Source organism: Meleagris gallopavo, chromosome 1 (genome assembly GCF_905368555.1).
Source record: "Meleagris gallopavo chromosome 1, MGAL_WU_HG_1.1, whole genome shotgun sequence".
In the NCBI taxonomy this organism is placed as follows: Eukaryota; Metazoa; Chordata; class Aves; order Galliformes; family Phasianidae; genus Meleagris; species Meleagris gallopavo.
The window spans coordinates 166,837,411-166,857,623 of NC_139404.1; the positions used below are offsets into that span (position 1 = coordinate 166,837,411).

Genomic DNA, 20,213 nt, shown 5'->3' on the forward strand with positions numbered 1-20,213 from the left:
CTAATCTTTCTCCGTGGGATAAAGGCAGCAGATAATGTAAAGTGGAAAATAATATATTCAGACCTTTTTTTTTTTTGCAGTTAACTTTTTTTTTTTTACGCATATTAAGCTTTTGTAACATATTCCCATGTAATGGTTGTGAACACTCTTTTATTTTTAAGGTTATTCTTGTGCAAGTTAATCCAGGGGAAGCATTTACAATAAGAAGAGAAGATGGACAATTTCAGTGCATTACAGGTAAAACATATATTATATATATATATATATAATATTTCCGCATTCTGCATCAAGATAAATAAAAGGCAGTTTCTAGTGTTGAAGTAATTTTAAGTACAAGCTTTATTTAATAGTCTAAAAGACTTCGTGTTAGGGTTAGATTTCAGTACCACGAGGAGTGTACTTTTTTGTTGTATTAGTTGAAATTAAATAACATGGCATTTTTAGTCTGCAGACAAAACAGGCAAGTACTATTGTAGCAACTTCATTAAGCTTATTTATTAAACAGACCTTAATTTAAAAGTTAGAGTTGTTAATTTGGTTTGAGGGATGTTGGGGTTTTTTTTATTCTTTGCTATAATATGGTCATTGTTTTGCTTATGCTAACAGTAGTTGTCTGTTATCCTACTGGTAGTTTTCTTGCCAAACAATGTCCTCCATGAGGTCTAGCTTGATCTCACTTCAAAGTACAAACACTTCATCCAAGAATACATGGGAGTCATTTTGGATATTTTCTGTTCTGAATTAAACTAGCTGTGAGTTAATTAATCTACAGCTGCAAGAAACAAGCACTCAGATACTGCTGTTGTTTAGAATACCAGTTCACTCTGTTATAAGATACAAGATACATATTCAGATACAAGGTCACTTTGTTGTTGTTTGTTATCTGCTGGGACAACGAATCCTACCTTCTGTTTTCTGTGTGTTGTCCCAGAACCAACAGATGCAGTCCTGAGAAGCTGAAGCAAGAAGCTTGCATCTCCTTTTCCCTCCTTTCAGTCTGAGATAAAAAGTCTGTTTCCAGTGTCAGAGTTGGGTCCTTGGGCTACAGGATAGCTGATTAAAAAGAGGCCTTGGACTGTAATTAAGTTTACATCAACAATTCTTAAAGTCTACATGTTCATTAGTGCCATTTTTCAAGAGTGTGCTAGTTGCACAGTCTTGTTGCTTCACTTTAACCACAAATCAGTCAGTATTGCAGCTCACGTTTCTGTAGACTCTTATTTGAAACATATCTGTATAGTAGTTACTTCGCAATTTCCGAGGGGAACAAATTAATTTTGTCTTGCAGTTTAAGATTAAAAAAAAAAAATCCAACAACAACAGATAGGGCATTGTATTTTACCTGTATTACACAGAACGCTGAGGAGAAGCGTACCTTGTGTTTCTGTGGGTTTAATTTCCTTGCACAGTCATTTTGAAAGTAGGAAGTGTGCATGATGAACTGCAAAAATACTGTAAAAATACTGTATCTGTACAACTCGAGTTCTTACCTATTGTGGTACTGCTTTTATCCTTCTTGATCCTGTTACTTTCTAAATAGACAACTTGCTATTGTGATTTGATTCAACTGCTTATTTCTTCACACTTTAAATATGAAGGTGAGAGTAAGAGATAATTAGATAACAGTTGTTCACTGGGAATAAGCTCAGATATGATCTTTACAACTTTCCTTAAAAGTCCTGCAGCTTCTGTACACAACTTGTGTGGGCATTCTCCTTGTCCTTCCCCCTTCCCAGGACATGAAAATAATATGGCATATATGTAGGTGGTGTTAAAACAGAGATCATAACTTAGGTTTTCGTGTCTATATATTCACTAATCTTAGAACAGAACCAGCTGGGCATGTTCACTTGAATGCACCTTTTCTGGTCTATTCTTGCCACTCTTGGCATTTCTGTGTTATGATGATAATGTCAGTAGATCTTTCTACCTTCATGACTTTTTGGGTCTTTCTGACTTAAAGAAGAAACTCCGTTGGCAAGTGATACTGTACTGTTTTATTTTATGGTTTGACTTTTGGGAGGTCCTGGGTGGAGTCAGGAATTGGATTCAATGATCCTTATGGGTCCCTTTCAACTCAGGGTATTCTGTGATATTCTATTCTGTTTAATGGTATGTATTGCAACAATGAGGAATGTTTACCTTGTCTACTTTATCTAGATTTGTGAAAAGTGAATGATTTCATGTAGTGCACGCTGTGGAGATTTATATGATATCAGTGGTCCTTCTTGCTCTGCCACAGCTTCTCAAGTGCAGTCTGCTTTACTTTGCCACAAAATGGATGCCCAGTCTTCAAAATGGGTTATAGCCACAGGATACTATTGCACTGACACTAAAGAAGGAAACCTCACATTATTTTCCTTTTTATTTTTATTTTCTTCACCGTACGCACTCTGTTATTAGATCAGTTCAAAGCTAGAGATGTGGAAATACATAATGAGCACTATTTGAAGAGATGCTTATTTAAGAAAAAGGTATGGAGAAACAAAAATGTCAGAAATTTAGTGGAGAAGCTCTTAGTGGGATGTTGATTTAGTCATCATAATGTGTCTTAATACTGCTTTCCAGTCTGTTTTTCTGTAAATATTTGCCAATCTTTCTATTCTTGCCTGACCATATTGACTTAACAGTCAATAAAAAAAATGTTTTTTCTGCTTTTTCTGTGACGTGCTGTTTAAAAAGAAGCTGTGCTGCATATGTTAGAAATGTGTATCTGCATATTACTTTCCAAAGATACAGCACATTGCTCGCAGAAAAACTGTAATTATATACAACGTTGTATATTGATGTAATTAATGTTGATGCCTCAGAATTTACCCAAAGAAAGAATTGGAACAGGCATAGGGTTGTTTTTTTTTTTCCAAGAAATTCACATAATACTTCATTAAAAACATTCCCTTATCAAAACAATATGAAGAAATCTCTTGGTTTCTGAGTTTACTTTCTAAAATGAGCTGGCTCTGGGAACTTCATTTAAAAAGCAGTGCTTGAAAATACTAAGTCTGTATTCTAAACTACATTTAGCAAAAAGTTACCTTACAAAAAATGTGGTTAGGATTTCTTTGGAATAAAATCTTACTAAAAGATACCCAGGGAAAAGGAGAAATAATTTGAGATTGCAAAGGATAATAACTATTTGGAATGCTGTGCGTTGACCAGTGATTAAAATGATAACAGTTTCAGATTCTGGCAAAGCAATTTTCATTGGCTTATGCTTAAACTGCAACTATGTAAGTGTATTGTAAAAATGAAAGAATAGAAGTTGAGAGGTAATGAGCTGCTTCTGGGTGGATCCCTCATAGAAGTGCAGATACACATGTGCAGTAGTTTGTGCAGCTTACTTAAATCATTCCTTCATTGATTCTAAAGCTGCCTTGTGCTTTGTTACTGGTCATTTCACCTTTGAGATGGCAATGTCTGCTGAAGTCAGTGTGGATTGTTTTTAAATCTAACCATAATGTTAACTGTATTTGTTGTTCTGTTAGAAAAATTGAGGTGCTCTTGTCATAATTCTTTTATTTCTGAGGAGTACTATACATATTTTGGATACTCTGTACTCTGTAAATCTCTCAACTTGAAAACAAGAAGAGTCATTGTCTTTCCAGAAGAAAGGGGAGATATGTATATAGTGAATATTTTAGAATACTCTTTAAATTGTCAGTGAAGAAAACGTAAAGAACCAATTAATGGAGAAGCACACTGTGCTTTTTCTGTGGCCTAACTTCTGAAGAAAATACTGCATTTATACTGAGGTCTCTATACTTGAGGTCTCTATACTTGCTGTCTGCTTGCTATATAACTCACTCAGATGATCTCTAAAGCTTTAAATGATCTGGAGCTGTAAGTGAGAAGTGTCTGCTTAACATGTGCCTCTTCCATGCCAGTTAAGATTGGATGAAAAGGCCATTGTGTGTATTTCCTAGTTTGAAATCTGTAGGAAAAGAGCAGTGCTTGTTGAGGGACGCTTTCTCCTTGGTTAATCAAATCCCTTTATTTTGACTGAGTTTTGATGACTTAGTGTATTTCTTTCTTTATGTATTGCATGCATATTTCTGTAAAATAACAAGCACCGTTGTTTTATACTTCTGTAGCTAACTGCTTAGGTTTTAGCTGCTTTTGTGCTGTGTATATTTTGACTTAACTACAACTTCAGACGAACACTTTTCAGTATCAATGGACAATTTCTGATTCTATAACGTTTTGTTTGACTGCACAGTGGTTTGTCTGATAGCACTGACTTCTGCCCACTCTTTTAACACAACTTCAATTTAAACCATTTGTCGGGCTTTTACTTTCCAAAGACACCATGATTTTCTTGCTAGACAGACAGGATGATATCTGGCTGCATATCTATGTGTTACACCAAAATGCTTATTTTCAGTAAGTTCTTTTAGATACTGTTCTGACATACTGGAAGTATTCAGACTGCTGTGGAAACTTTTCTTAAGCCAAAATTTCCTTCTGTTGAAGTGAAATAATCAGCTACATTAGTGATTCAGATAACCAGGTTTGAAGTATGTGAATGGGCTCTCTTTGTAGAGTTGAATTACTGCAGATCACTCATTCATGAATTCTTCCTATTGCAGGATAAATGAATGAAGATGACTCATCTTAAGCACATTTCATAACAGTCCCAAGTTGCAGCTAAGGGCTATTAAATGTTACTTGACATAATAAGAGAGACAATGTTATATATGCCTCTGCAAAGGAAGATGGCCATTTTTATAATAAAATAAGAAAATATATGTAAATTAGAATGAGTCATGAATACTTCATGTTTTAAAATGAAACCGAGTATTGGCGTTAAGGTTAGTCGCTAGGATCACAGAATCACAGAATTGTAGGGGTTGGAAGGGACCTCTAGAGGTCATCGAGACCAACCCCCCTGCCAAAGCAGGTTCCCTACACCAGGTCACACAAGTAGGCGTCCAGGCAAGACTTGAATATCTCCAGAGAAGGAGACTCCACAACCCCCCTGGGCAGCCTGTTCCAGTGCTCCATCACCCTCACCGTGAAGAAGTTCTTACGCACATTCGTGCGAAACTTCCTATGCTGCAGCTTATGTCCGTTTCCCCTCGTCCTGTCTCCACGTACCACTCAAGACCCAGTTCGCTTAGCCTTTCTTCATAGGGGAGATGCTCCAGGCCCTTCACCATCTTTGTGGCCCTCCGCTGGACTCTTTCCAAGAGATCCCTGTCTTTTTTGTACTGGGGAGCCCAGAACTGGACACAGTACTCCAGATGAGGCCTTACCAGGGCAGAGTAGGGGGGGAGGATCACCTCCCTCCACCTGCTGGACATGCTCTTTTTAATGCACCCAGAATGCCATTGGCCTTTTTGGCCACGAGGGCACACTGCTGGCTCATGGCCAACCTGTCGTCCACCAGGACGCCCAGGTCCCTCTCTGCAGAGCTCCTCTCCAGCAGCTCATCCCCCAGCCTGTATTGGTGCATGCAATTATTCCTCCCTAGGTGTAAGACCGTACACTTGCTTTTGTTGAACCTCATCCGATTTCTTACTGCCCAGCTCTCCAGCCTGTCCAGGTCTCGCTGAATGGCAGCACAGCCTTCAGGCGTGTCAGCCAATCCTCCCAACTTCGTATCATCAGCAAACTTGCTGAGGGTGGCCACTATCCCCTCATCAAGGTCATTGATGAAGATGTTGAACAAGACCGGACCCAGCACCGACCCCTGAGGAACACTGCCAGTTACAGGACTCCAACCAGACTCTGCTCCACCAACGACGACCCTCTGTGCTCTGCCAGTCAGCCAGTTCTCAACCCACCTCACTGTCCACTCATCTATCCCACACTTCCTCAGCTTTGTTATAAGGATGTCGTGGGAGACAGTATCAAATGCCTTTCTAAAATCAAGGTAGACTACATCTACCGCTCTTCCCCCATCCACCCAGCATGTGACAGCATCATAGAAGGCCACCAGGTTGGTCGAGCACGACCTCCCTTGGTGAACCCATGCTGACTACTCCTGATAACCTCCTTTTCTCCCAGTTGTCTGGAGATGGTATCCAGCACAAGCTGTTCCATCACCTTTCCAGGGACAGAGGTGAGGCTGACAGGCCTATAATTACCCGGATCTTCCTTCTTGCCCTTTTTGAAGACCGGAGTGACGTTGGCTATCCTCCAGTCTTCAGGGACCTCCCCTGTTATCCAAGACCTCTCAGAAATGATGGAGAGCGGTTCGGCAATGACCTCCACCAATAAAAGGATAAAAGTTAAGCAACTTTTTTTGGGGGGGGAGGGGAGGGAAGTAAAAAATCAAATATTTCTTAGAAGTATTTTGAAGTCAGTCAAGAGGAAAAAAAAATCATATCGACTCTGAGACTACAGTAGTGAAATACAAACTTTATTTCATTCTAAGATGAATTTAAGTTTTGGAAAAGCAGAGCAGGCCTGCCCATTATCCAGAATAGTATTTGAATAAAGCTGTTAGTTGCCATGTGGTTTTGGTTGTTTTCAGATAGCATTAAGGCAACCATGCTGGACATCTTAAAATAAATGTAACTCTTGCCCAGGTGTATTCCGACAACACCAACAAAGCCACCATAAAAACTCAATTCATTTTGTTCTTTATAGCACACAGTGCCTTGATGTTGAGTTTTATTTAAGAGTAAGTTATTATTTGAGGTGGTTAAACACAGATATGCAGAATTTCTGACCAGCTCAACAAGTTCTCACAAATTCTCCAGAAAGGCTTTTTGTGGTTGCTGATGGTCACTGGAAGATGCTGCTTTCACAAGGAGATCAGAGCTTATTACCAAACCCACTTTGTGGGTTGCAGGAAGTACATGGTGCCTTTCCTTGGTGTTCTTAGAGTGCATCAGGATGCCTGCCACTGCAGTTGTAATCCCATATGGTAGCTTTAAGGGTGACATCACCTCTATAACTAATGCTTCTTGGTTGTTAAATTCCTCGGAGTCAGCTTTAGCAGTGGGCAAAGTTTAGAGATAGCACGATACTTAAATGCATATGTCTGTATTATTGAATAAACTAGCAAAAATAATAAACACTATGAACAAGAATTCTCTTCTTGAGTGTCTCTACTGTGTTAGACAGCTTGTGAGACTGGGTAATGAATTTGTACAAGTAAACCTATATATGTATTTCTTGGTTTCAGTGCCCTTTTTTCCTGCTTCCGTTAAGAACAGTTACTGAACCACCCAGAGAAGCTTCTTTGGGTGATATTTTCTTTCTGTAGCCCAAGTCAGACATTTTTCATCAGTTTCCATTTTCCTAATCCTGATTTCTGAATATTGAGACATTACATGATGATGCAGGTAACTTTACTTGCTGTCCTTTTCCTCTTCAAAGATGCTCTACTGCTTTTCAACATTTTAGCCTTCTGAAAGCTGTGAATGTAAGGCTTTATACATCAGTTCCTTTAAGCAAAACAAACCTTAAGTGGCAAAGCATTTCATTTGATTCCTGTCCATTACTTCTATGTGAGTATTGCGTAGAAGACGAAACATGATATGCAAGGCTGAAACTAGATACATTAACATCCTCTTATACGTGTTAATTTTAGGATCTCTGTCACAAGTATGTAGAGGACTTTATAAAGAAAGCTAAAACAAGTCAGCTGAAAGTACACTGCTGCACAGCAAGCAGCAATGACTTAAAGCCCACCTAACTCTTTGTTGAGGATTATCAAAGCTGAGTCTCGTAGTAGCTTAAATTTAAAGTAGCTCAGTTTGGAAATGGCTTAAAACATGAAGCAATTTCTAAAATGTATATGAATGTTTGCATTTTCTGATACCTGCAGTCAAACTAAATGTAACAGTGTTCATATCAGTCAGCCATGCAGGATTATAACTGCAGAGGAGGCTTGACCTCTTTTGTTACAAAATGTTAAAGATACTGGTGAGGTGCTGGAACAGGCTGCCCAGAGAGGTTATGGATGCCCCCTCCTTTGAGGTGTTCAAGGCCGGGCTTGTTGGGGCCCTGGGCAGCCTCCAGAGATGGAGGTTGGTGGCCCTGCCTGTGGCAGGGAGTTGGAGCTTGATAATCCTTGAGGTCCCTTCTAACCTAAGCCATTCTATGAGAGTGACCATGAAACGTGGTTATAGCTCCTAGTTCCTTTTCCTTTGGAAATATCTCATGCCATGGTAAGTAAGGAGCTGCCCTTCTTGTGTTCCAAAGTAAGTGTAAACAGAGAGCTGGCTTTTTTATAGCTTAGAGTAATGAACTGAGTGCATGAATGCCTTTACAGATTTTGTATAGGTAAATTAGCATAGAGGTTGGGTGAGACATAGGAAAGCCCCTTCTGATAAATAAAGAAAAAAAAGGTGAATTTGTCTTGATGCTCATACAGTGGCTTTGTCATATAGGACAAATATACTCCTTAATTTCAAATGTCATTGGCATGGAAAATCTGCCTTAAACCCTACTTCAGCAGCTTCTCTTTTACTAGTACTATTCTGAATTAAAACTAACACAGATTAGCCTGCTTGATTCTGTGGTCTTTTTTTGCGATAGGGCGATGCTGAGAGAGAACCATCTCTCTTTATTAATGAAGCTGGCAAGGAAACACAAAACAAAGTCATTTTCCCAACTAGAATAAGCTGTAGCAATCTGAAAGTCTGTTTGCACTAACTCTTTCTGCTCTAAGAGCAGCCATAAGAACTAACCTCTATAGAGAGCACACTCCCTTCTGTGGGAACTGCCTGACCTTCACCTTGGTTAAGTCTGATAACTGAAGGGAAGGTGGTGGCCTCAGTCTCCCTCAGCTCTTAAAGAGGCAATCAGTGATACCCCAAGGAGCTATTGCTGGAAAAGCTGACTTGATCATGCTGCTTTTCTACTAAGTTCTAAAGTATGCCATTCCCTGGATAAACTGAACTTGACCAAAGCTTGATTAAAAGCAGATCAGACTTCTCTTAACACCTTCTGCAGTTGCAAATTTAGAAACAGATTAGAAGGAGAAATTCAGATCTTTACTTACGTTTGTTTTAGAGTATTTTAGGGAAAACTTAATTTTTCTATCTCTGATTTCTATTTGAAATGTTGTTAAATAGATCTAATATCTTTATTTTATAATAAATAAACTGCATTTATAATGCTTTCTTGTTACTTTCTCATCCTTCTATTAAATATTATTCTACATTGATTTATTTCACACATTTTGAAATGGATGAGGTTATGATTGTTTATATTCCTTGCAAGATACTCAGTTTCTCCATTTCATGTCCCATTTTCTAATGTATTCTGATCAGTTAATCTTTCCTTGTATCTTCTTTAGTTCCCTCCTTTATTCCCTCTTTTCAGTGCCCTGTATACCCAACCTGTCTGTAGGAAGCTTCTGGAGACATTTATATGAAATATCAGTGCTTTAGCTGCATGCTCAAGACATCTAATTTTAGGTGCCTAAAATGTGTGATTCTATATGTGGCCTTGGATCTGAGCTCCCTTTATAAGCAGTGAAGGTTTAGTCACTAGCTACAGTGTAGTCAGTGCTTTTCAGCTGACATCAGTTTGAACTGAATAGCTCTCCAGGCTCCACTATCTGTACTGACTAGATCCCCACATACCGTAATTGGAATTTGAAGTCCTAACTTGCATGCAGGCGTACAATTTTAGGTACTTAAATGAGATGTCTCCATTCTGGAGCTGAAGCCAGGCTATTATAAAAGGAAACAAGTCAGCCTATGCCATGAAAATGTCATTGGAGACCATTCCTTTGAAGTGGTACCCACAGTTGCCTCAAGTTTTGCCTTTGAGCTCTTCAGAACTCATCCATTTCCATGAGCACCTAATGTCTCACATCTTAAAAGGAAGATGCCAATGTTTGGACTTGCATGTTGGGAATGCAGTTATGGCCAATAGCTGCAACTAGGAAATGTACCTGGAGTTGACTCCCATGACTGCAGTCAGTAATGTCTTGCCCTGTAAATCATTAACTCATACTTTTGAAGTTCATGTGCTACTGGGGCAGTGTAAGTCTGGAATCATTTGGATGACTCCTATGCATAGTGTTAAGCCTGACAGGTCTGTGTCTGAAAATATTAAGTCCCATGGCACTGCAATCAGTGTATCTGATCCCTTACTCTGCTGCTTATGGGAAATAAGTAGCCTTGTATTTCTTGTGTTATGAAACAAAAGGAGGGGAAAATTGATGTTGGGTCTCTTCTTGGATTCTGACATAAGTAGAAAATTGATTAGCTGTTTGAACTGAATCAGAGATCAGAGATGCAGGTAAAGGAGTTTGAAAGAACATTTTACTTAGGATTTTCAATTTAAATTCTAATATTTAGAATAACTTATGCTGATAACATTTTCTATATCTTAATGAGATGAAATCTGGTTGATCAAAATCATAAAGTTTTGTGAGAATTGTTAATGTTTCTGTTTTATTAAATCGGAGAATTTCATAAGGGCTGAGAATGGCAAGGCCCCCTGAGTTCATCTGCACCAGCAGGGACATCCAGAGCAGAGTGTCCAGGGCCACATTCAGGTGGCTCTGGGAGATCTCACAGCCTCTGGGCAGCCTGTGCCAGTGTTCTGCTGTTCGGAGGGAACCTCCCATGCTCCAGTTTGCACCCGTGTCCTTGCACTTCACACCACTGACAGGAGCTTGATGCCCTCTCAGGGCATTTGTGAACAATGAGATTTCCCTGAGCCTCCTCTTCTCCAGCTCTCCTCCAGCCCCAGTTCTCTCAGCCTCTCCTCAAAGACGAGGTACTGCAGACCCTTCATCATCTTTGTGGCCCTCTTTTGGACTTTCTCTACGTGTCCACATTTCTCTTATTGTGGGGGGCCCAGAACTGGACCCAGAACTTCAGATGTGGCCTCACCAATAGAAGGAAAGGATCACTTTCCTCTATGTGTGGGCAGTACTTTGCCTAATATGTTCCAGGACATGATTTTCCTTCTTAGTGGCAAGACGACATTACTGGCTCGTGTTGAACTTGGTGCCCCACCAGGACCTCACATCCTTTTCTGCAGAGCTGCTTTCCAGCTGGGTCCCCCAGCACGTCCTGGTGCCTGGGGCAGTTCTTCCCAAGGCGCAGGATTCTGCACTTCTCCTTGCTGAACATCATGATATTCTTGCCAGCCCACCTCCCCAGCCTGTCAGGGTTCCTTTGGATGGCAGTATAGCCATCTAGTGAATCAGCTAGTCCCATCAAAAAGAAAACAGAAAGAAGTTCATCCGTTTCCTTATTTGACTAATTCTTTAAAAACAAATTGTGCTTTATTTTATAAAAACTCAGAAACAATATATTTAAGTTGACTTTTAAACTTTTCATGAAGATTAAAAGACTAGAACTTTGTGCACTGTTTTTTTTAGATCTTCTTTAACAATACATAGAGTAGAAATACAGGCTGGTGTGTCATCTGTTGGAAATGCTACAGATTGTTAGATGAAACTCCAGGATGTTTCTTTATAGCTCTACCCTTTGAGATTCAGGCTGTTCTGCTGCATTCTTGAAGTATAGCTGCAGCTGTGAAAGTGTTCATACTGCTATCAAAGTCTTAAAGTTAAATAGAAAATAACTTTTAATTAATTTTTATTTACTGTTGTTCTATTTGTATTCCAGAAAGTAGTCTTGGCTGCCTTATTTCCTGGACCACTGTTGGGCACATGGTAGCTGTGAACAGTGGTAGGAAACCAACATCTCCATGGCTCTGGAGCAGCTCTCACAGCCATTACATTCCCTCTAGACTGAGCAGGCTCCTGCTCTTACTTTTGATTTTTTTTTTTCTCCTAATGGATGAATCAGCAGCACATGGCCTGAAAGATATGGCTGTGTGTGTGTTATTAATAGCAGGCGATTATAGTTGTAGTCTTTTTTGACTGTTAGATGACTGAGGGTTTGTCAGTTTGCGTGGCTTACATGATCTTGACGCTTTTGAACTTCATTAAATCCGTGGTGATATAACCTCCCTTTCTTCCTTTTGCAGACATTCATGTAGCAATCTGTTTTACATCTAAAGCAGTTTGTTATCCAAATGAGGAGAAGGAAGATAACAAGGCCATTACAAACATATAGGCTAGCTGTGCACAGATATAAATAGCTACTGTTTAATGTGAATTAAAGAGCAATTACAAGTGTGTATGTTCAGCCACTTAAAGCCATTAAGAAACAGCGTAATTACATGCAGCTTCACATAAAGTTTGAAAGGCCAAATTCACTGGTGGCACATGCAACTATCCAAAGTATTGCTGTTCTTTTTATGCCTAAGAGAAGGCCTTTCTCAGCTGCAACAAACTTCCAAAAAAATTCAGTTTTCTGGAGCAGGTGCTCAAGGGCATCACCAAAACAGCCTCAGATTTTCTCAAGTGGCCGTAAGGCACCCCGTAACTTCGAGAAGTGTCTCAAGTTAATGGATGTTAGAGCTACTAGAAAGCTGACTAACACTCCTTCCTTTCTTAACCAGCTATTCTGTGAGCATATGGTTTTATCTTTTGTGCCTGTTATCAATTTGTTTTTTTTCTGGTAGCCTTTTCTCCAGCTGCTTCACTCATTCTTTCCCTTTGATGCTGGACATGTGGACTATCCTCATAGTATGTATATTGTTTCCCTTGGATCATTTTGACTGGTATTCATAGGTGGGATGAATGTGCCTCCCAAAGCAACTGAAGAAAGAGCTTTCTTTACAACTCGGTATTTTGTTGAGAAAAGGTGGTTTTCCACCTCTCTTAACTTTCTTCAGTGATAGAAAACCTCATTTTGAAATTTCTTGTGGACTTTGTAAAACTTCTAGTTACTCTGGTCTGATACTTAGCAGATTGAAAAATGATGTTACATCTCAGTTGAAATGACTTCAAAGTCATTTTTCACCTGTTCCCCACCTCCTTTTTTTAAAGTAGAAAGTTATGGGAAGTAGGAAGAATGAGAAGTTGCTATTCTTACTTCATGGATAATTCTTAGGAGTAATACAGAATCATATTTTCAGTAAGATATGAGTAAGTTACTGTGAATAAAACAACATATTGCAACAGACATAGAAGATCATGGTCACTTGAAGTAGGACTATGGTGAATAAAGACCACAGCAGGGCTTTTGGCTGAGAGAAATTCCAAAACTAGGGGAAGAACTGTGGGATCAAGGAGCTGTACCTTACTGATACTCCTCTCTTCCAAGAATCAGAACAAAAGTTGGTGATATCAGAGAGGGAAGAAAAATCCGATGCTTCTGCAGAGATTTGTCAGCTGTTCTCTTTTTCTTTACTTTCCAAAAACTTGTCTTAAATGCTGTCTTTCAACAGACTGTCTTAAAGTGAAGTGCTGTGTTACAGCCTCAGCCATTTTAGCTTTAAAGAAGGTTTGCTCTGAAAGGCTGCACACCCAATAAGAGCTGGATCTTACGGTCAAGAGACATCTCAGTAAAACTCCTAAGTTGCTGGTACATTCAGAAAATAATAAAAATACTTAACTTTGCATTTATTCTGATTTTTTTCTTTCTATTTTATTTACTGTTCTGTGATCAGACACAGAACTGCTTTGTAGAATAAAATAAGTTTAATCTCATCTATTGTTAAGCAGATAGTTAAATTTGAGAAGCCATCTGATTCACCACCTGTTAAAAGTGAACAAAGCTGCAGAGGACTGTAGTGTGAGATTAGCTTCCACTCCCACATTTACACTGCAAATAGATACAACAGCACCTGCAAGCACTGAGGTTTTGAGATTGATTGTTGGCTTGATTGCTTTTTATTCTGGACTTCTAGCCAACATGAGTTAGAACAGCACTTTTCTGTGCTAGTTGAAAGTGTGACATTATGTAGCCTTTCCACTCATATATTTGTTAAAGGTGTGTTTTTATGCTTAGTACACCCTTCTAATTCTTACACAATAAAAATATTGCGTTAAAAATGAGGAAAAGGTCCCTTGGAATACAGCTGTATATACTCTCAAGTTTTCTTGCATGCTTTTTGAGCGGAGTATATGACGCATGCTAGATCAGGAATCTTACTCGTATACCCACACAGCTTTACCTGGTTTTTTCCCTGGTTCATCTTCTGACAGGTCTTAAAAATACCATCCAGAGCACTGATTTGCTCATAATAGCCCGCTAAGTATGCATTATGTTCCAAGAGTTTCAGTGTGCTGTCATTGTTTTTCAGTTACTGAGCCTCATCCTCTCATCTGAAAAAAACTGATCCATTATTTATGATGGGAAAGAATCTACTTTCATCTTGGTGACAGCAGTTAAGTAGAAGGGTGTTGGATTTTTTTATTTTTTGGTTTTTTTTCTAAAGTACCTAAGTGTAGGTTTATGAATCTTCCTGTTGGGTGGTGGTGATGTATCTGGACAAGTAGTAGATTGGCAGGTAAACATTTCTGTGCAACTTCACAGAGCTAGATGAAGATGTGAAGTGCCTGGGAAAATGTCACATGGAAAAAGAGGTTGAATGTCAGTGAGGTAAGGCTGTACCTGCGTAGAATATAGCTTTTGAGTATATGAAGGCCACGAGGAAGTAAATAAAAGGACTAGAAGGAAGTAAATAAAAGGACTAGAAGGAAGTAAATAGAAGAATTAGAAAATACAAGTGTAAAGAATGAAAGGTATGCAGTGGAATCTTGAGATCATATACTTGCGTGTTTCCTGTTTCCATACTACAAAATTCAAAGCATAGTACAGAATGTTTCTAATTGTGTCTGTGAAGAGCTTCAGCAGATTCAATATAATCTTACTTATCTAGTATTTAGCTTTTTTAAAGGTTCTAAATTGAGGAGAAAATAGGAAAGAATTGAATGCTGAAGTATGATGCATAGATAGCCTGGAATGTGAATATATTCATTTCTAACCACACAGTAACTAATTGGCTCAGGTTTCTTTCAGTTATCAAGGTATTCCAGAAATACCTTTCAGCTAAGATGGCAATCCAGGCAACTACAGTGGCTTAGGAAGTCTATGTACCAGAAATGGTGAAAGAGCAAGAAGAACATGTATTAAAGAAGTGATGTTTGAACAGTACCCCTAAAATGGATGAAAGGCAGCTATATGTCATACAAGGTCATGCATAAGATTAATAAATTATAAATGGGGATCTCATTGTTTGAAACTTGATAAGGAGGAGGAGGAAACAGGCAAGCTATTTCACTTATCTTGTAAGTATTATCTCCAGTGTAATGTATCCGTAAAGGTTACTGTGATCATAAAATGCATCAGACAGTAATTAGTTGTACAGCTTGGGATGTTTAGTTGCATTTTATAGAATTCTGCTGAGACATCAACTGTACTTTGATAATTCATGTTTACAAAAGATGAATTGAAACTGATTCCAGCTGTTGCAGAAAAGAGCTATTAAGATATTCAGAAGAATCAGGAAGCTATTTTGTGAAAGAGGACTGGAAGAGGTTGGCTTGTTTTGGTAAAAATGAGTTTTGTTAGGAATAGGTAAGTAAACACCAGGGATTTAAAAACTAATAATAATAATATTAACACTAGAGCTGATTGAAAGCCAAATAGATGTCAAAAGGCTATGAATAAATTTTATCTAATTATAAGAAACCTCCTGGCTACTTAGGAGCAGTGCTCAAGAATAGCATCCCTGTGGGAGATATACAAATAAAAGAACTGACTGATTTTAAGATTGGTCTTGATGCTTTTATATACACTCCATCTGTGATGGATCCTGATGTATGATAACAGGGAAGAGGAATGAAGCAGCAATTGCAGGTGAACAGACTTGATTCACGAGGTGTTTTTCAGTCCTTTAGCCCCAGTGGTCCAGCAACAGAAAAGGTAGATCTTCTGCACCCAGACAACAGGGAAGCAATAAAAACGTTTTGACACAAAGGACACATTTACTTTTCCATTTGTTAAGCAATTTTCATGTCTCAGCTCCTTAGAAGTGGGGTATGTTGATCAATACAAAGTGTATGGTTAGTAACTGTGCTGTTTTAGTACATTTTTTTCCCTTTTGTCTGATTTGGAATGACAGTTTTTGAGCTAAGTTAGTTGCTTCATCCCTGACCTCTTGTTTGGCACAGGTAAGCAGATTCCTTACATAGTTCCTTCTGGTTCTGAGTTCACTTTGGCTACCAAAGCAATGAGTATTTTACTTTCTAAAAAGTATTTAGTTACAGAGAAATTGAGTTTGAAGAGAACACTTGCAGCAGCATAAGCTTATCTTTGTGTCTGGTCCTTGCTTAGTGCTTTACCAGATGTTGTCTTTCTGATAATACATATTTATTAACCTTGGTGAAAGGTTTTTATCAAAAACAACCTTTGTCATAGACACTGTTTGTGCTTATATGCTTTCCCTGTGTGGTAACTTGCTAGGGATATGGAGAAAATAATTCCTTGCTGAAGGGATCTGTGGAGAGCTCATTGTGGAGAATTAAGGGTTCTTTGTCACATAAGACACGCAAAAAAACCCTCAACCTTTTAGATCTACAGATTTCAAATGCTAAAACAAGTTTAAAAGATAACAACAAGTTCATTAGATATCCTGTAATGTTTTGTGTTGTTCACTAACCCACAGTAACAAAAATGTAAGGTTTTCAGTAGGAATTAGTTGGAGAGTGTTGTGGTGTGTATGAAATAGTAGAAACATTTCACCGCAGAAGAAGCCACAGTTGTTAGTAGCATATGTAGTTCCATTCTATATTTCTGTGTTTCACTTGAGGACATCAGGGTTTTCTAAAATGTGCTCTGATTTGGGTTTAATTAATTTGAAACCAAATTTCTGCAAAGCTTTTTGAACAAGAAAATGCTTGCTTAAATCATTAGCAGACTCCAAAGTCTTAATTTAAATGGTGAAGCATATTATCACATTGGCTGCTATGTTATTAAGAATTTTCAAGACCAGTAGTTTTTCATTCAACCTTTATTTCCACTTCTTTTCAGAGTATCCCCTGTAATAGCTGTTTAGACTCCAGTCGTAGGAGTCATGTTTGGATTCTAACTTAATTTTAACTGAAGGTGTTAGCTGCAGAAGTTAGAGTGCAGCCCAGGTCACCCACTGTATCACAACCTAATCCTAGCAGGCACGCTGAATCCATTGCTTCTGTTGTGACTGCAGAATTCCCTACAATCTTGTGATTGTACAAAACAGGCTGCATGGGAACAGGCAGAAACCACATATCTAAGACCTACTGAGAGGAGACAATATAGAGACAGTATGTGAATGTTGCCTCTCTCTCCTAAAGGCAAGACAGGTTATTTGTTTTACTCAGGCTATATTAGGTTTCTCCAAAAATACAGTTCTTAGCAGCAACAGGAAATTGGTTTAAGCACTCACCCAGAATTGAGATATGAGGATTTTTGCCCTACAGAGCCCACCAGCACTGAAGATTTAGCTCCAAATTTCAGCAGTCCCCAGGCTGTTATGCTATGGGACATCCCGCATTGAGGCATCTCTCCATGTCTTTTGGAGATGTCTTCTTCCCTTCCTCCCCCCCAAAGAAAAAGAATATCAGAGAGAAACTTGTAGGAAGGCAGTCTACCTTTCTAGGGATTCCTATACAGCTTGGGTGAACTCTTGGTTCCATTTCTCCTTTCAAAGGCTGGCTTTGTATTTTCCATCTAAAAACCTGATCAGTGGAGTTAACTGTGTCTTATAGCAGGGGCAGGAGCTTAATGTGCTGCATTTCACTTTCCTAGTGGCTAGTCTTCAGCAGAGGTGACAAAGTGTGTGAAACAGATTTTTCCATAGTCTGGTGCCCATAGCACTCTTCCAGACTGGGAGAAGACAGGTGTTAGAAGCTCAGAATTTAGCTTACCTACCAACTGAATAGGAAGACATCTTTCCTGACAGTAAGAATCTCCGAACAGTAACCTTGATATACTCTGGTGAAATCAGACAGGAGTCAATAGAGCAGATCCGAACCAGGTATCTCCTTGAGGACACACTGCCTGTGTTCAATGATTTGTGTCATTTGGTATGAGTTGGCTTCCTGATAAATGTGCAAAAGCGCAGAGCTGGCGTCCTGAGGCAGCCTGTGAATCACCTTGCTGAAGCCAAATGTTTGCTTTAGATGTTAAAAAGTGCAAGGTGTGTAACATCAGATGTTTTCAGCTTGGTCTTATGTCTCATTTTTGTCATTTGCCATTATTGTGTAATTTGTCTGCTTGAGGCTTGTTCTCTACAATTTGTACCATGACAGAAGGACTGTGCATTACCAAATGTCTCCTTTCAAACTGTCAGCTTCAGGGAGTGTTTTCCTCCCTCATGCTCTGAAACAAAACTGTGTAATAAAGTGTTATTTCAACATTTACTTCATAGTTCAGAAGCCTACATCTGAACTTTTTCTTCTGAAACTGAAATCTTACTGAGTCTTCATGTTAGCTGAGACAAGTGAGCATCTCTCATTTGGGCATAAAAAATAGGTGTATATTTTTATTGGAGACTGTGAAGAGAGGAGGTCTTGTAGGACTGATGTCCATTTCCTTTTGTTTTGCATTGCAGCAAATGCAGAGTTACTTATGTTCAAGAGTAAAATTTCAGTGGGACAGAGCAGTTGTGTTCTGTCATTTTATTCTTCAAATCAGTGTAGTTAGAAGCCTCTTCTCATTGCAGAGAGCAATATTTAGGTCTGCTTTTCACCAGACAGCCTAACCCTAGGAGTTCCTTTGTTTTGAAATGCCCTGCTTTACAGTTTGGTAAAATCAGTTCAGCATTTACATGTGTGCTGTTACTTTTCTTAGTCATTATGTGCAGATATGTGTGTGCATATATAAGTGTTATACACACATATATACACATACATAACTCGAGAGTGAGAATATGAAGAAATTTACACAGAGGAGAAGGGGTTTCTCCAAGAGCCCACTCTGAGACAGTAGACTGTGACATACTTTTACCCTCTAGTTTGAAGTCAGTGTAGTCAGGTAGGTATGTACAGAAAAAATAACCCATTAGTATAATAACTTCAGTATAATGGTGCCAAAAAGACATTTACAAATAATTATCCAGCGTAACTTTTGGCTCTACCAGTCTGAGAAGAAAAGAAGTTGATGTCTTTGCCTGCCACAATCTCTCTTCTGTGTATCAGTGTTCTCTTTTCTAGAAGCTTTCTGCACACCAGGAGCTGCTGGCTGCTGAGACTCACTTGTGCTGTTCACTCCTTAGCCACAACCAGTTACCAGCAATAGTGCTTAGCATTTGGATCTTTCTGATCTGCAGTGCTTATGGGGCTAAAAATACTTTCTGGTTATAAATACACAAATTCTAGTGACAACAACTGTTAGATAATTAACTTGTGGTTTATCCTGAGTCTTTTGAATCAAATGGAACATGACTAAGCATTGTGCACATATATTAAATATTAGTCTGAAGAAGTTGCAGATCAATATTGTTCAGCATAAATGCTGGGAAATTACTCTCCTTGAGAAGAATCTAAGCTAATATGCAAAGCAGTCAGTCCCGATTATTTTTACTGCTAAGAATAAAAACATATTCATCAAAGCTTCTTTGTGTTAAGAATGGTATATCACATTTAATTAACTCCCTTTGAAATGTAATGACTTAGAGTTCACCTGATACTTAAATTGGAAGACTATAAGGGAGAGAGAAGGTAATTTTTTGACATAACTCTTCCACAGCTATTAAGTAATTGCCCCTAGCCCAAACCTAAAACAGCAAAGCAAGCTGAGCAGTTTAATAATCTTGACTGCACAGTGAAAGTCTGTGTTTTGTGTTTCCACGTTAGCAACTTTGATTCATTGTTTTGTGGGTTATTGGTTTGGTTTTTGTTTTTTAAACAAAAGCAAGATGGAGTTGATGCTGTGCTCCAGTATTGGTTCACAAAGAAGCTTTAAAAGTTGTTGGATTATCTAGAAAATCTAAAACCATCTTTCTACAAGCTCCCATATGGAAGTTCCTGATGAGGTTTGCACCGTTTGAAGGTGTGGGTTTGCAGTCTTTTTTTTAAATCAAGAATAGCACAGTGGTCACTGTTTAGAAGTAGCTGTAATGGAGCTACATTTATTATTCGAACACAGAAACCATTGTTACCTTTGTCCTTTCAATGTACGTGAGGCCATTATAAACGAAAACTGATAGCTCTATTAATGATAAAGTGCTATGGAAATCTGTCATCTCCGCACGTTTGCATATGAGAAGGGATTTTGTGTCCTTTTTCTTCTGAATACATATGTATGGTTTCGTGGGAAAGATCAGGATTTCACTAGGATGGAATCTGTAGAAATACTGTAGTTAGGCCTCCAGGCTTTCAGTTCTTATCCATTATTCCGAAGCTTGTATGAATGAAACTGATGCTTTTTTTCCTCCTGTTTTTGAACAGATCT

The 20,213-nt window shown here is 38.7% G+C and overlaps 1 protein-coding gene across 3 annotated transcripts in view; it reads left to right on the forward strand.

Annotated features, from left to right (window-relative positions):
- The window catches only part of FNDC3A (fibronectin type III domain containing 3A), a 115,446-nt gene that overhangs the window by 40,194 nt on the left and 55,039 nt on the right, over window positions 1-20,213 (forward strand). For all 3 annotated transcript variants that reach the window (XM_085215867.1, XM_085215866.1, XM_085215868.1), the window contains exon 3: window positions 162-237. In XM_085215867.1, coding sequence (XP_085071993.1) covers window positions 162-237 — 76 coding nt within the window. The remainder of the gene's footprint in view (window positions 1-161; window positions 238-20,213) is intronic.